The 16,119-nt window shown below is 42.0% G+C and overlaps 1 protein-coding gene across 1 annotated transcript in view; it reads right to left on the reverse strand.

Annotated features, from left to right (window-relative positions):
• Positions 1-10,790: 10,790 nt before the first annotated feature.
• Positions 10,791-16,119, reverse strand: part of LOC139662577 (paired box protein Pax-7-like) — a 61,084-nt gene continuing 55,755 nt past the window's right edge. Inside the window, exons 7-8 of the mRNA XM_071541270.1 lie at positions 14,867-15,134; positions 10,791-10,906 (exon numbers count right to left, since the gene is read on the reverse strand). Coding sequence (XP_071397371.1) covers positions 10,791-10,906; positions 14,867-15,134 — 384 coding nt within the window. The remainder of the gene's footprint in view (positions 10,907-14,866; positions 15,135-16,119) is intronic.

Consider the following 16,119-nt stretch of genomic DNA (forward strand, 5'->3'; position numbering starts at 1 on the left):
AGCGCAGGTACTCAACGCTTTACACTGAATTACATCTGATTTTTGTAGGGTAGATGAAGCAGTGGAACTAAATATGACAGCACCATCATCTAGTACTGATCTGACCGTGTGTGTGTGTGTTTGTACGTGAGTGAGAGAGAGTGTGTTGGCTCTACAGCTCTCCAGTTTCCCCATCTTGTGATGCATCTACCACTAGAGTGCAGCATAGAATAACTAAACAGCTTGCAGGGCTGGAAACAGTAAACTCTCCTCTATGTATCATTTGCCAGCGAGTGACAGCAGAGTATGTTCTTTTTAATAAGACAGATGCAATATCTCCAAGAAGGTTGTATTGTTGTACCCAGGTGATTTTTCCAGGTGTTTTGTGCTGGGAAAGAGTGTTGGAAAAATAAGCCTGTATCATGTTAAACAATTCTATTAGTCTATGAACTGAATGGAAACATGATATAAATTAGCTGGATGGATCCACTGAAGGAGATTAATCTCTATAGTAGTATGATTTTATGACAGGTGCGAGTTCCTCTCTACCTCGGCCATATCACCAAAGTACATCCTTGTGTGAACGGCGCGCGTTTTTAATATTCACACACTTGTCCCACTTCAATGAAACAATATGCATTATGCAGCATCGATACATTTTTTTTTTTCATTTCGGTATTTCTTAAAAGAGCCCAATGAAACAACGGATTAAACAAAGATTTGGACTGCTGGAGCCAGCCTATTTCCTGTGCCGCTGTGTGCAAATCCACCGAGCAGCGGTGACGATTACCCAAATGTGCAGCTTGAATCTCTCCAGCAGTCACACAGCAGCCCCTCTCTTCCTAAACAGGCACCTCTTTTCTCTGCTTGATTTATTTATTTGATTCCGCACAAAAGGAGCTTATGGTGCGCATATGATCATGACGAGGGAATGCTTATTAAACTTGCTTGTAAACCAGGTAACCTCGTAAGAATGGGGATTAGGTAGGGAAACACTGACAATGCAAATTCACCCCGCTGAGCCGCCTGCGCCGCGCCGCCGAGTTAAATCAGGCATGGCAAGTGCATCCTCCTAAATATCCCAACTTTCTCTTCCAGCCCGTCTTTGTTGCTGTAAAGCAGAGAAAAGCCTCTCCAATAGCAGGGAGAGAGTAAACAAAAGCGCCTTTGTGGACTAATTACTCTCTGGCCTATTCTTTTGCTTACTCTTCAACCTCTTTTATGATTAATTCCCTCTTTCTCCTCGTATGAATCCAATTAGAATGTTAAAAGGGAAGGAGAATGACAGACCTGTCAGTTCAGTAGCATTTAAGTTGCTGACAACCAAAACTCGCAAGCAAATGTAACTCTGTTTGAGTAGAAGTGATTCAGTAATCCAGTCTGTGTTATTTGTATTATTTTAAGTCAGTATATCATTGAAACAGAAATTGAGGCAGTAGACAGTCTTAAATAGTGTAGAATGTGTTACGCTCTCGTAATGCACTTCTGTCTGCATACAATTCTTTCCATCTTTTTAACAGACACCCTCTGTGCAGACCAGGTGTCTGTTAAACTAAACTTTAAATGAGTTCTTGAGTTCTTGGCACCTTGCATTCACCTTGGTAGTGTCGCCACTTTTGATGATCCATCAAAAACTAAAGCACATAAGTAGCAGGACACCTTTTCAGCTGAATTGTGGTCGTCAACTTGCTTTAAATGTCATTCCAGTTGTCCAGACCAATCAACAGCATTGCACAGTGTAATTTTCATCCTACATTTTTATGATTCAACAGTTCATATCCTACTTGATGTCTGCCAATTGTTAGAATGCAGATTTCTTGTTTTACATACATCAGGAAACCACCTGGTTTTGAAGATCCGATGGCAATGCAATTTTTGTCCATCCAGACATTTCACTTAATATGTCATTAGCTTTTTAAAGTTCAGCTATACATTTGTAAACAAATAATGAATAATGAATTCAAATATAGAATGTCTCACACACTTTTAAAGACTAGAATTTTTTGGAAGGGACCATGGTTTATGATTACTAAACTTATGTTGCGGATACACTTTTTTCATCAAATACATTATAAATGGCTAGCAGAGACGTGCTGCTACATTGACGAACATAATCCATCATTTTTTTCATCACATTTAATGCTTTTAATGTATTTTTGAGAACGATGGAAACCTATGACTAAGGCAAACCTACAGGAGAACAGGACAGGAGAACTGTTTTTTATATGGGGGACCACTTTCTGCTAGACTTTCATTGTGTGTGTGTGAGTGTGTATCCATGCAGGTTCATGTGACATCCTCGTGGAAACCAATGATACGCGGTGCATGAAATAAGATGTGTTTGTGTGTGTGTGTGTGTCAAATGCCTTCAGTAGAACATTAAAGGATAAGAGCAGAGTAATTGTATTTTTTTTTTTTTTTACTATCACCAATTAATGCCTGTGAAGAGTGTAAACCTGCTGATGTATTTGCCACAGTCAGAAGCTGCTACTGTCTATGTTGTACTGCAGGTTTGCCCTACCTCCTGGAAGTCATAGGCTCCCTTTGAAAAATACATAAAAATGGCGCACAGAGACATACTATTGACAAACACAGCATTTTAAATTACAGGATTATTGTATTTTTTCCTAATGTCACCTATTTCCAAAATTGCCTTCCAATAAGTTTCTTCAACCTTGTTTCCTTCATGCTGTGTGTTTGCTTCACCACTTCTCTATTTGCAACCTGAGTCATCAAGACATCATCCTAATGCTATTGCTACGTAAATGTCAAATAATGGCTCAAATTGATATAACATTACATATTGTGTGTACAGTTGGGCTACACTGATATTTTGAGCTGATATTGGCCTTTATTAAAAATCACCCAGTCAGTGTTGTCCACCACCGACACAATGGAAGTGAGGATGTGATTTTCCTGTTAGTTGTCGGTCTGTAAAACCTATAATGAAACCTCCCTCACCCTGCCTTAAGGAGCTGCTAACCCACCTAAAATAGTTTTATTGATATAACTTTCAATGGAGAGTTTTAGTGTCCCATGATGGTCTAAATGCTGTTTCAGAGGCTTTTCCATCCAGACAAGAATGAACTTCTGAGGAAAACACTGAATACTTGGTATGTTTTGGAGTATTTTTGGCATGAAAATAGTCAAATGTTAAGATATTAACATATCTGCACATTGTGGCTGTCAGCAGCTTCAACACTTAACAGCAGCATCAGCCTTCACCAACTCATATCGGTGGAACCCTAGTGTACAGTGTGCTCTGTGAGAAGAACACCTTGCTCTCGCTCAAATGTGATGAAAATCCGATAATTAAGGAGAAACTTTAGACTCCCTCTGTCTGCCTGTCTCAGTCTGGGTTGCCCACTGCCCATCCATTCAGTATGCAGAGAGCTGAATGGAATAAAGACAGATTATTGCTGAATATCCTCCTCCTCCCACTTGGAGAGCGGTGTCTGTGTTACTGGGCAAGTCTGCATGGGCGGTTCTATTGAATTACTATTGATACCACCACAGAGAAAGACCTGCTTATAGACTGATGTACACTGAAAGACAGACAGGAGTGAGATGCGTGAGTAATAAACACTGTGACGCCACTATCTAGCGTGAAAATATCACATTCACCAATGTGATCAAATGGCTGATGTAACCTGAAATACAACATCTACATGAACACTTTAAAGGTAACATTTTTAACACTCTTTTTCCCACAAATGAAGACATTTAAAGGTGATTAGATAATAATTAACAGATTAAATGTACAGTATTGATATTTTCCAATATTGTCTTTTTGTTGAAAAGTGATCTTGTCCAGTCAGCGTCGTCCACCTCTGATATGATGCATTGTGATAGACTGGTTGTCTATTTCTAAAGAAACATTTTGATCAGATTCCACACAAGTATGCATGAATATGTTTTTATTATTATTGTTAGAAGAAGTAGTAGTAGTAGTAGTAGTAGTAGTATTATCCTGGGTTTCAATGGAGAGTTTTAGCGTCCCATGGCGGACTAAATGCTGTTTCAGAGGCTTTCCCACCCTGACAAGACACCAAAATGGTCCAATTCAAAGATACTGAATATCAGTAAAGGTAAAATGTACAGGGAATATGATACAAAATAATATACTGTTTAGAACTAGTAGGAACTACTTTCCATATTCCCATAGGAAGTGAAGATGGTGGGAAATCAGAGACTGTGTACAGCTGAAAATCACTGCGGATGAATACATTGTTGCTCACCTGAAATAGTAAAAAAAAATTGGTGTTGCAGCCATTTTTTGTTTGAGGAAAAAAGAGGAAATTCACATTTTAAATAGTTCACTCAGCACCTGTTGGTCACATGTAATAGGTAGAAATAGGTCATGTGACAAGAGCTGGTTGATGAGTGACAGGTGTGGGCTGATATTCTCTCTCATGCTTGGACACCACATCCAACTGCTTTGTTTTATTCTCTTTCATATGGACATTTCATTTCATTCTTAGTTTTGGTTTTGTGAGAACCTATTTTGTGTAATTTGAAATGCTTATTTTACGCTGAGTTAATCGCCCTAAGAAACTTTTTCATCCTGGAATTCATTCATTGACCATTCAATCATTCTGGACACCATCAATGTGAGTGAGCCTAATCAAGGAGGAGATGTGATTCACGTAAGATCCCATTTCTGCACATTGATACTTTTTAGGACATCCAGAAGTGGCTTTAGAAAAAGTCAAGAGGTGCTGCTACACCTGGCTACATTAGCTATATTAAGTTACTGATATTTAATCTTTAAAATTGGTGAATCTACAGGCTATATAATAAAATCCACTAACATCTTTCCATTACTTCTTGTACATCTTCTCACTTTGGATAATGCTAACAGCCTACCATCACTCATCACAGTGAATGCTAAAGTGTTAGCATGCAGCATTGGAGCCAACGATCTACCTGGGACACGTGATATTGGTGTCTATGTTCTCATTACTTAATGGCTAAGTTGACCAAAAAAACTCACTGTATTCCTTTAAGCCATCTTACCTATAGTGCTTGGTTTGGCTCAAGGCTGTGCTGTACTGTTGAGACTTGGCAGATAACATGTGTGAACATATGGAGGCTATCAATTTTGTCTTTCTCTCTCTCCCCTTCCCCTCTGTATCCTGTCTCTAAGAGGTCAGAATTTACAGTTCAAATAGCACTACACATACTGACTTTTTTTTTTTTTTTTTTTTTTTTAATTCAGCCCTCTCCAATCTGTTTGTACTTTGGCTGCCGGTCATGGTGTCTGGGATTCGCATGTGTGTCTGCGTGTGTGTGTGTTGGTGTGTGTGTGAATTGTGTGTGGGGAACCTAACTGTTAAAACTTGGCTACATTTACATGTTAGTTCACACTTTGTTAGCAAGACAAGGCCTGTGTTCTCATACTGTTGTCCACATGTGTGCTTAATGTCAGAGGGACATGACCACGACTACTGCTGTTGTTGTTGAAGAACTCATAGACTTGGCAGCAGTGCTGGTTCTCAAAGTGGGCTTTGTGGACCCCCAGTGGTCTTTGAGGAGGTTCCAGATGTTCTTGAGGGGGTTCCAGTGGTTTTTGAAGGGGTTTCAAGGGTCCTTGAGGGGGTTCCAGGGGTTCTTGAGGGGGGTCCAGGGCTTTTTGAGGGGGTTTCCAGGGGTCTTTGAGGGGATTCCAGGGGTTCTTGAGGGAGTTCCAGCGGTTCTTGGGGATTGTTCCAAGGGCACCAGCAAATGAGAAAAAAAACAAACAAACAAGGATTTCTCCATAATTTAATTGACTATAAATTATCCTAATTACAGAATCTACAGGAATGACAATATCCTAAATTGCACTCTCACCACTATTATCTTCCCATGTACACTCTTAACAAAACATGTTCTATCTAGTTTGTTCTATCTAGTTGATTCTTTCAGCTTCTACTATCACAGAAGTCTTTTTAGAGAGTATATAGCACTATGCTAAATTTGGCTCTACCTTTATTGTGCTGTTAAGAACCCTTTAAGCAAGTATGAAATGTTCCAAACCAGCAGCATTAAAATAACTTTTTATGAACCACACTGTGTTCTATGTTCTGATTTTAACAGTTTATTATTTTAACAAATCAGAGGGTTCTTTGAGTCTTAAGGTTCCATATAAACCCACTACCCCAACCAAAGAACCCTTGAGGATCACTCTTCTTTCTCTGTGTACAGTGTAGATCATTATACAATTCAATACTTAATCGAGGTTCCTGGGACAAAATCTAACCAAATAAGGGTCTGTGGTCTAATGTAGATCTATTTGGGGTCTCATGGCATGAAAATGTTGTGTCCAGCACAGCTTCAATGGAATTTGATAGCAGAAAAAATTACAGCTATCTAAAAAGTCAACAGTAAACAACACGTGTTGGTGTCAGTCCCTCAGAATGAAAGATCATGGGCTCCTTAGCCACCATTTTACACAGACAATCAACAATCATACAGGGAGAAATCCATAGAAGAGGCAGAGAGACCAGTTTCTGCACCGACAATAGCCTCAAGAGGCCATAATGCAATACAGCCACAAAGCATGTTGCGTTTTGAGTAAGGGCCGCAACTAACTTTTGAAAAGGTTGGCTAGGTTTAGGCAAGTAAAACACGTTTGGTTAAGGTTAAGGTTATGGTTGAGTTTAGGCAACTACAACTACAACAGTGAAAGCAAACTTTTGCTTTCACTGACAGTAGAAAACTTCTTGGCAGGAGTTGGGGATTGTACCCGGGTCGCCCGAGTTGAAGGCAATATCCTATTTGAAATAAAGCCTGGATAAATTATGATCTCCTCTTTTGCACAATGAAGTAGACACAAAAAACTTTGGATTAGGATGAGTGTGTGTGTGTGTGTGTGTGTGTGTGTGATGCATTTGGATAATAGGGTATTTAGGGGGCGCTTTGAAATCTTTATTGCTGTTACATCAGAAAGGTGACATTTTGGGTTCTCTGGTGTATGTGTGTGTATGATATTGTAGACCTCTACACTTTAAAGTCAGTGATAGAATATCATATTTATGCCAGTGATGCTGTTTGGTTGACAGTCTGTCATGAGAGCACATTGTTTCACGCTGTCTTTTCTCCCTGATTTTGCTTAATAAACCAAGGGACTCATATTTTTATGATAGAATTTGATCAGAGTGACAGTGCTAAGGACTGTACCGATGTCTCTCTTGTCTCCTGGCATGTTTTACCAGATAGACACGTCACTGGGAAATACCAGGAGCTCCAGGTTCGGGGTTTGTGCTGGGTTAATAAAACCTTTTATGGAAACCTCAACAATGCAAGGTACAACCAGTTGAGACATTACAGGATCTGGTGGAAATGCATGGTTGAAGGCCTTTGCTTCTCAAGGAGCCAAATGGAGTAAGTGCTCTTTAGGCCACAAAAAGTCTTTATTTCATTGGTAGTTTGAACGACCATAATAAACCGAACTCCAAGGTGTCTTCATCGTGAAGAACAAGATGGTGGATAGGAGGTTAAGGTCTGAGAAGGCCACAGCATGTCCGAAACACCTTGGAGTAGTCTTAATATGTTCTTCTGAACCAGCCATGAAATAAAGGCTTTTTATAATTTTGCTGGCTGAGTGCCTTGAGATGCCTTCTTCCTTTTCCACTGTTTGTTGTGTGAATAGGTTTGGCAGCAGCAGCAACTTTTATAGAAATGTATATGGATTCAATCTTTAGCTTGACGATAAGATCATTTCCCAAATTCGAATGCAGAATTTATTACATGAACTATGCTTATTTAACGTTATGCGTCTTGGCATTATGTATACATAAATAATCACAAACCAACTTCAGTTCGTATGCACTTGAACAAGCTCACCAAGTGAATCATCTCAACGAAGAACAATATAAAGTCTATAATTTTCATATTTGGACAGTCATTTTTTCAACACCTGTTTGTTTTTTTCCATCTCATGTATACTCAATGCACTCTCCTTTCTTTCTGTTATATTTCAATTTTTTTGGAAAACTTGAATCCTGTCATGAATATGAAATATGAAAGAACTTTGATTCATGGCATGTAGAAGAAGAACAGTGTATCTCCAGTTTACAGTTGTGACAGAACAGTATCGGTATTATCAGTCCCATATAAACAGAGTCTAGAAGAGAAAAAGTGTTTGCGGAAGACGACCGTAACCCCTGACAACAACGACAACAACATCAGCAGCTGTTAATGAGAGAGGAACAGAAAGCGGGAGCAGCTGTGTGGTCTTGGTCCAGTTGTAGAGCTTTAATGAACAGACAGTTACGCCAGTGTTACAGTTGACACACCAACAGGCTGAGGGGAGTAAATGCCAATACAAGTTTCCCACTACTCTAATACTTCATACAGGTAGAATAAATTATGCCATGGTAATATACACACATGCCGAACGAAAAAAGCATAACAAAACAAGCATAGAAACAAAAAAAGAAAACAGGTAAACAGGAAGGGGCGGGGCATGAATGAGCATATCTGTACATTTGATCCTCATGGTCTCCCCCCTTGGTTCGCTTTCATAGAAAAAATATACACAAGGTAGAGGGGTCGACACGGCGGCCATGGCCGTTCTGGAAAAAGCCTCTGTGTGGGAGTCAGTGATAAGTGTATGGGAGTCGGTGATGAGTGCCTTCAACATGGGCGTACACACACACACACTCTGTCCACCAAGCCTGCAGCCAAGGGGAATGGGAACGAATTCAGAAAAAAGATGAACGTATATCAGTAACAAATTATTTCGGTTTCAGTTAAATCATCGTCGGCACCTTTCACCTACCAGGTTTTTTTGCACAAACACATTTCTTTAACAGCCAATATACAACCTGATCTCATTAAAAAGGACTTTATTCACAGTTTGATCGACTCTTTAAAACTCCACTGTGCTCTGTCTCATTTCATGGCATTATGTTTCATTCTCTGAATTCATAAAGTTCACATGAACACTGAGCGGCTCTCTGGAATGTCATCAAATATAGAGCAAAGTGATCGTTTTATTAAACACTCAATAGTGCAGAAATGTGTTTTTTGAGTGTCTGGAATGATTTCTATAGAGGGAATGCTTCTCCGTTTGGTCTTGAAACGTCCTCCACGCCCGTTAACCTTTAAGTGACTTTGACTGGAGAGCGGGGGAACAAAGCTCGTCACCGCGGCGACCTTGGAGCGCCGCGGCTGCCTCGCTCCTGAACCACCCGCCGGGTTTCTCCTGTGGGGGAGCCGGAGAGGAGCGGGATTGGCTGGGGAAACTGGTGAGGAGTTTCCCCCTCTGGTCGATTAGGATTAGAGTGAGGAAGGTCAAATCTTCTGACGAACCTCTCCTCTTTCCGCATTCCCCCATCTTGACTCGTCTGCCTGTGTGTGAATTACTTCCCCTCTCGTGTGGAACTGGTGAAGTATGTGGAGTTTGTCCTACCAAGCCTGCAATGGCGCTTTCTTTATAGATCAATGAAAGGGGAAGTGGACAATTGGACGGTACATAATAATCTCAATCTCTCTTTCTCTCTCCTCCCTCTATCTCTCTCTCTCTCTCTCTCTCTCTCAGCCCCCCCCCACCCCCCCCACCCCATCCTCTGTTTAGATCATATTTAGGAAACGAACAGAAAGTAAACATCGAATCAACGAGAATCAGAATAAGAACATCCATAAGTAACTTCCACAATTAAAAATGTCAAAAAAAATAATTGGAACACTTGGTGCCTTAAGAAATGACATGGTCCAACCAAGCGGGGGGAGGGGGGGGGGGGGGGGAGTGAATATGGCTAAAGGTTTTTGCCAACGTCCAGTGCATTCAGGTCGGCCGGTCAGGAGAGTGTGTGACCTCCGACCCTTTTCAAAGCTCTTCGAGAGTCTTTGTGTTGACAAGAGGAATAGCAGTCTGAGAAGAGAGAGAGGGGGGGACGTCTCTCCTTTCGGGAATGGCTGAGTCAGTCCATATCAGTCTGCTCGAGAAGTGCTGTAGTCTGTTGGTCTCATCTCCCTCACGCACACACACACACACACGTACACACACACACACATTAGGGTTTGACCTGAAATGGGTTCCTGAAGGCTGATACTGATGTGTTTGGATGGAAGCTGCCGATATTTATTGTGGGAAAAGCCTCTAAAGCCGCGTTTAGACCGTCAGGGGACACTAAAACTCTCCACTGAAGCCCGGGATGAATCTTAGGTGGGTGAGCAACTTCACTCCTTGGATCCTGTTAGATCTTATCAATCTGTGATGTTCAATGCATTCCAGGAGTTATTTTGTGAAGTGTTGTAATATACTTGAAAAATGGCGGTACTAGAAAGAAGCTCTTTGATTCTGAGGGACTGACACCAAAATGTGACCTTTACCGTTGATGTTTTAGAGTGCAGAAAATTTTCGGCTATCAAACTCAACAACAAAATGGACCCAGAAATGCAAGGTACATCACCAATAGCTGTTTTTTATCAGTGTTAAAGTGTTTTAGGGTGGATTTTTCCTTTAGGTGAGGCAGGTTTCATTGCAGGGTTTACAGACTGCCACCTCTGAAGCTGTGGTGTAAAATCCTCCCACCACACTGGAATGATTCCTCTGGTCAGACATGAAATTAAAAAAAAAATAACAGTAATAAAAAGATATTCACTAGCTGTGGTCGAGGTGGACGTCACTGACTGGCCAATAGCCAATTAAGAAAGAAAAAAAAAAAAAAAAGGTAAATATCAGCCCCATATATCGGTCTAACCCTAACACACACACTCACACACACGCTGCTCTCCTGAGAGATGTGTATGGATGGTCGCGGGAGGCGCGGGCGGTGCTGGTGACCAGGTGACGTGTTGTGTATGTGTAGCGTGGGCGAGCACTAGTAGGCCTGGCCGGTCTCGACCTGCAGCAGTCCCAGTACGGCCGAGTGGTCGGCCAGCTTCATCCTGCGCTGGCTGGACAGGCTGACGTTCTTGGCCAGGTAATCCACAGCAGCTGAGGATCACACAGGACAGGAGGGAGTGTTAGTTAATGATCGTCAACTGTAATCCTCTTAAATTATCACTGTGACATACAGTAGCACTAAGAGTAGAATTTAATAGCTGCTGTCAAAGTCAAAATGTATAAGTAAATCAGTGTTTTCTTGTTTTTTTTTTCAGGATTTTTGCTTTCTTGGTTAGTTTTAAAGTGGAGTGAGGCAGGAGAATGCAACAAAAGTAAGTACAACGTATGAGTGGGAAGTATGGGAAAAAGTATGGATCCACCTCCACACTTGGGAGAGAGACTTAATCCTTCTATCAGTGAGTCAGATTTATAGAATGGCACCAGTGGCAGGTGGGTTAGCAGCTCCTTCAGGCAGGGTGAGGCAGGTTTCACTGCAGGTTTTACAGACTGACACCCTGAAGCTGTTCAGTGAACTCCAACCCACACCTCCATCATATCGGTGGTGGACAACACTGACAGGCCACTATCCATTTTTTTTATTAACATCTGCCTAATATATCAGCAAACCATTATATATCATTCAGATTTGTCAGTCTAACCCTACCTTATACAAATGAATACAGCTTAGCGCTTTAACCTGTGCTGAAACTGTACTGACAATAGAGTTGTAATAGTGTGAGTTTGTATGACTGTCAATATGGTCAGCTCAAGTCAGAGTATATTTCCATCTGTACTGTGCTAAGCTGATGCTACCTTCATGGTGAAAAGTCAATAGACATATTGTTAAAAAGTATGTGACTCCAACAGCAATATTAGCTTTTGGATGTGCATGTCTCATGTCTGTGTATGTGTCTATGCTAAGTTCTGTCCTGTCCTGTGACTAACACTGTGACTAAAGCCAGCCTCCCTCAGGGCAAACTGGGCTCTGATTGGACGGATCTACGCTCCACAGCTTGACTGACATGGTGGAGATGTTTATCAGAAGCATGTGTGTGCTTTCACCTGCAGGCACCCTGGGGGGTCAGAGGTCAGACGGGACTATTGATGTCGCTCACACCTCACACGCTTTCAATTTCCCCCCCCACACACATTAGCTAAAGATGTTAATAGGTACAGGGAAGCGTGGCCAATGAGGCGCTGGGTCAGGAGGACAAGGCGAGGGCATTATGGGAGCTGGGGAGGGAACGGGGGCAAAGCGGGTACAGTCTTGGACAGGTCATGCTGTAATCCATACTTTTTCCCATACTTTGCATTCATGCATTCTACTTAACATGTTTTCTACGGCTGAGATTCGGTCGTATGTTTTTGGTCTGCTCTCTTAACATTCATGTCCATCTTTTTGGATTACTTTTGGGATTTTTGGAAGAAAGGAGGAATTATCTCAGATGGGCCGGCTTTATCAACACACCACCCGTCAGAGTCACATTAACATTGCATTCTGTTGTAATTGCTTTACATCATCTTGGGGTGTGACTCAACAGGTCGAACTAGTACTGCAGATAGGAACAGCTCTTCACTCCACAGACTGGAGTCATCAAACCAAAACACACAGATGGAAGTCTGTTGTGACATTTTTACACAGTAAACGTATAATCAGTTTGTATGACTGGGAGTATGAGTGTTATTTATCACTATTTTTACCTACCAATACTCATAACCTTCACTATTTTTATTACCTATTAATACTCATAACCTTCACTATTTTTACCTATGAATACTCATAACCTTCACTATTACCTATGAACGTACAAGAAACACAGACATGCAGGCTGTTTATTATTCATTTTGTTTCTTTCTTTCATTTTTTTCTCTGCGTGGTTTACTATAGGCCAGCAGAATAGGTAGAATCATCCATCATTCCACCAGATGAAACCTTAGCCTGTACTCAATTGCCTTTATTGTTCTATTTAACTGTCTGTTGTGTCTTTGTATTTCTCGTTCTGTGGCGTGCAGAACATTCTGTCCAATCACGTTGACTGATATTTGGACAGAGTGTGTCACACACAGACAAAAGAAAGCAAACCGGAGCTCGGCTTACTCAGACAGACACAGACGCTGATAATCACTATAATAAATGTGGATACTGGAAGGCTGGCATTAGTGCTTGGCACATTTCTCTTTCTGAGAGTCTGGGATGTCGCCTCCTTTAATGCCCCTCCCTGGTTCAGGTGATGTTAACCTCTCTTTTATAGTCTGGGAAAGAGGAGGGGTGACAGGAGACGTGATGTGACATGAGGGTGTGTGTGTGTGTGTGTGTGTGTGTGTGTGTTGTGTCTATCGGTGGGGTGGGGGATAAGTAATGCACGTGTTAGCATGTCAGTTAGCGTGTTAGAGAGCACAGAATGGAAGCTGTCATTCTGTGCTGAGGAACGATAGGAAGCGGCGCACCTATGGGTGGGCAGGACTGTCTGCCAAGGTGCCAGTCACCCGGACAGCTAGTGGGGGAGCAGTGTGTGTGTGTGTGTGTGTGTGTGTGTGTGTGCGTTACACAGGGGTTTAGCAAGGCCCTCCCAGGGAAGCTGTTTTTTCCTGTCAACTAGGTTTATACCTTAAATCCCTGTTGAGCAGGCACACTGAGAGTCCTCTGCCACTGAGATAGAGCCTATCTGATAACACACACTAACATGCACACACACACACACACAGCTCTGCTATTTTGATGGTATGTACTTTAATCTGTCAGGTGCTTCCTGAATTAGAACAAGAGAAGAGTCAAGTGTCTGAAGTGAAGTGAAATGTTAAATCTGTCTCCAGTAGGAGGGGTGTGTGTGTGTGTGTGTGGGGGGGGGTGGGGGGGTGGGGGGGGTGGAGGCCACAGCCGAGCCGTAACCCTCACAGAGGAGAAGGGAGAAGTTATCGCACCATGGCTATTTTCTGAATTATATCTAAAAACATCTGAAAACACAAGTTTAATAACGTTAAAGCCCCTGATAAAATCTAACTTGCCAAGATAACATTGTTGGGACCGAAATTCAATAAGACCGTTAAATATCGATTTAAACTGGAAGTCAACAGATTACAGCAAAATATTTATTTTACTGCCAGACCTGGGTCAATTGATAATTGAAAACTCCAATAAAAGATCAATAAATCTCCAACCTGTTCTCCTGATCGTAGATTAGTTAGATCTAGTTAGGCCTTTGTGTGCTTTTGTGATGAAGGACTATATAAATAAACTTGACTTAACATCTGTACCCATTTCAAATAACCATATCCACTTTTTCCTCTAGATTTTATCTGTATTCATGTCCCTTGTTGCTCTGTAAAGCTTTATTTCCTTTTTCATTCCCTTTTCATTTCATGCATCTTCAGTTTTCGTTCTGCTGTTTCCACCATGTTGTGTTCTCTTGTCATTTAGATGCTGCTATCCACTTTGGTTGTCTCTGCGTGTCGCCTTATGAGGAGCTCCTCTTCTATGTTTTTTATCATTGTATTCTGTTCTGTTTTTTTTTTTTGGCACCTTCGCTCAGTGTGCTACCGCTGTGCAAATGTAAACGTAAAGTGGTAATCCAGGAGATCCTTGTGTTTTTTGTTTTGTTTTTGTTTGTTTTTTGTCTCCATCTATACAGTAGATGCTCTGATTTGATTGACTGATTGATTGATTTGAATGTATTTCAGTGTCTTCCATTAAAATGCCCAGCCGTCATGGGTTTTTAAGACACTATTAAACACTTGCTTTAACAACATGTTCTTGAAACTACTATAACTCCTTAATGCTTTAAGATGCGATATGATAAGAGTTCATATTAATACCGCCCGTGAAGACAAGTATGTTGATGTTGAAATATTTGCTAATTAATGCATTAATTCGCTTAATTAATTATCTTATTAGCGTAACTTGTTTAATATACCATGGTGATTATGGCGGGACATTAGGCAGCTCAAGTGATGAGTAGTGAAACACATTTATTATATCAAAATGATGCCTATTATTACTTTAACTGACTGAAGTGAAGGAAAAGCGCGATAAATAAATGTGACATGCCTAGACCCGACAGTAGTAGGACTCACTCTGGCCGTATTGACTGTACTGGTATCCGGCGGCGGCCACGGCTGGATCCACGCTGTAGCTGGGGGTGCTGTAGGTGGGGGGGCAGTAGGACTGGGAGGACGGGAGGCTGTCCACCGTCTTGATGGACGCCTCGGCCGAGCGCTGGCTGCAGCTGGCCGAGATGCCGTTGGACGGGGAGGAGTCCAAGCCGCTGTGGAGGGGCGAGATGGAGAAGTCGTGTTGCGGCTGCGAGGGAACGCCGCTGGGGTTACTCAGGATGCTCATCACCTGGAACAACACGGGAGAAGGCGCTATTAGAAGGAGGACTCCTCGACAGGCTGAGTGACAATTCACTAAACCCTGAAACCCTGAGGAAGCCTCTGTGTCTAATATCATTCACCACCAAAACTTAGAAACCCACTTATATAGAAAACATTTTGGGAAAGGTAGAGCAGTGACTGACGACTTATTCTATCCTCTTATCCTATGGGGTCAGTGTTATTGGTCACAATTGAAATTTTTCCTGCTGTAAATACTAGTTTTGCAATCGGCTGGATAGAGTCCTGTTTGAAGCTGATCTAACACCAGTACAAGCGAATACCTGACAATATCACTTTGGAAAATGTCTTGATGTGATCCAAACAGAAAAGGAACCAATCAGCTTTTCAGTGCTTTCAGTAGCCAGCCTACAGCTGTATGGGAATACAGCAATTGTTGAAGTACCAGTCCAGTTTTCCACCAATAACCACAGTTTGGAGGCGGGACTAGGAGATTGATTTCGCTGCTGTTTTTTTTCATGTTCCGTCTGAATGTAGGGTAAGAGAGAGGTACGAAGCACAAGAGGATGGGCGATGGAGAGAGATAGACTGAGATAGAGTGATAAAGACAGAGAGACGGGAGCAGGAGAAGGGGGGGGCGGATGAGATGATAAATAGGATCGGGAGGGGTGGGAGGGTCCCTTGGCATCAGTAGACAGCTCCGTGTCCTGAGGCGCTGCGCCATAACCAGCGTTCAGGGACCGGCGTTAATCTGTAGCCCCCCCCAGCCGGCTCCCAGTCCTCCCAGTGCTCCCAGCCACTTCATGAATGATTCAGCTGTTTGAAGATCATAAAGAGTTCCCATCAGATGCCTCCAGACATTAGAGGCTAGACAGAGCACAGCCAGGCCCCGCTGGAGCGCTGCCAGTGAAGAAGCGGGCTGCACAAAGACACACTCACACACATCCTGAGCAGGGTTAAACCCATGTGTGGGACCCATTTATTACAAATGGGAT

The sequence above is a fragment of the Centroberyx affinis genome, unplaced genomic scaffold (assembly GCF_046629955.1).
Source record: "Centroberyx affinis isolate AG114_WGS23_722 - 3 ecotype Tasmania unplaced genomic scaffold, CSIRO-AGI_Caff_v1 ptg003848l_1, whole genome shotgun sequence".
Lineage (NCBI taxonomy): Eukaryota > Metazoa > Chordata > Actinopteri > Beryciformes > Berycidae > Centroberyx > Centroberyx affinis.